A 1,270-nucleotide genomic window follows, 5' to 3' on the forward strand; every position below is an offset into this window, starting at 1 on the left:
GGCGCTTCATGTAGCGTTTGGTCCTATTTTTGTCCTCTAATGTTAAGGTTATCAGCACCAACACCTGGTGCTGGGGCTAAGTGCAGATAGCCGTGTCGACAGAATCCTGTACCGCAGTGTAACTTCAACATGCATATTGCGTGTCGGGCGTGGCGCGTCATGTGCTTTACCTGCGGAGCAGCCAGCAGTCACAATCGGCAGCACCATTTCCTCACCCCGTGTCGCCGTCGTCGGCACTCAGCGATCCAAGGGTGTTATTATACCCGGTAACTTACCGGTACGTAGGACAAGCGGGTAAATACACGTCTTCACTCGCGATCTGTCTCTTTTGCAAATGGTATTGATAATACTACGGGGGATAAAATCAGCTTGTTTCCTCAGCTCCATCGATTGTATCGATGAAGCCGAGGAAACTCTGTTCTCAAAACGCTAAGCTTTGCAGACTTTTTGGGCCTTTTGATAGTATTATTATAGTTCATTTGGATTCAGGATCATCACATCCGGAAGTTTATCAAAGGCGAAAACCGGGTGCAGTACTGTATACCAGTTTTTATTTAATGAAGTTTTAAAAGCTCGATTTACCGTATTAGCCGCTCTTACTTCGATCTATCCCATTTTTTAACCTCGATATATAAAACAATCGAGTTACTAAAAATCGAGACCACTTCTGATAATTCTGAGCAAAACTCGGATTCAATCTCTGATCCATGTTCACGTAAAATCAAAACAGTTCAAGTTGAGGTCATTCGCTCTTCCGCTGGCCCGCCGTCTCACACTATTGGCGTCGCTTACCTCCCGCACAGCATTCCACTCAAGTACCAGCTTGCACCTTCGTGTTCTTTTTCCTGCGCGTGCATCCACTACCTTCCCATTCTCGACATCACTGTATCATGGACACCAAGGCCCCACTCTCACTCGACGCCTTCATAAAGCTGGCCTTCTGTCTAGAAGGCCGAGACAAACTTTCCAAGGTACAGTAAGCCAGTGGTACAAATACAATCTACAGCGTCTACACTCTCTAACACATCACTAATTCATATCCTAAATCCCCTCTAGATGCTGCAATATGGCAGTCGAGCGCTGGCCTTCTACGTCTTGTCGGCTGACCCTAAGAGCGACGTGGGTCAGCGTCTACACGCGCTCTACAAAGTCATGCAGCAGTCTCGTAAGGCATTTCGCCTTGGAAAGAGCGTCACGTACTACAAGAAACTGCAAACGCTGTCCGGTAGCAAGAGTCTCACTGAGACGCAGCGCTATCTGCAGTTCATTC

General features: G+C 47.3%; 1 protein-coding gene across 1 annotated transcript; it reads left to right on the forward strand.

Moving 5' to 3' along the window:
• Positions 1–782: 782 nt before the first annotated feature.
• Positions 783–1,243, forward strand: PITG_22201 (uncharacterized protein; the record flags this gene model as incomplete). The annotated part of the gene is made up of 2 exons (XM_002909890.1): positions 783–971; positions 1,057–1,243. Coding segments are annotated over 2 exons (144 nt in total), but the record flags the coding sequence as incomplete, so codon positions are not given.
• Between the last annotated feature and the right edge of the window lie 27 nt (positions 1,244–1,270).

Source organism: Phytophthora infestans, genomic scaffold (genome assembly GCF_000142945.1).
Source record: "Phytophthora infestans T30-4 supercont1.1665 genomic scaffold, whole genome shotgun sequence".
In the NCBI taxonomy this organism is placed as follows: domain Eukaryota; phylum Oomycota; class Peronosporomycetes; order Peronosporales; family Peronosporaceae; genus Phytophthora; species Phytophthora infestans.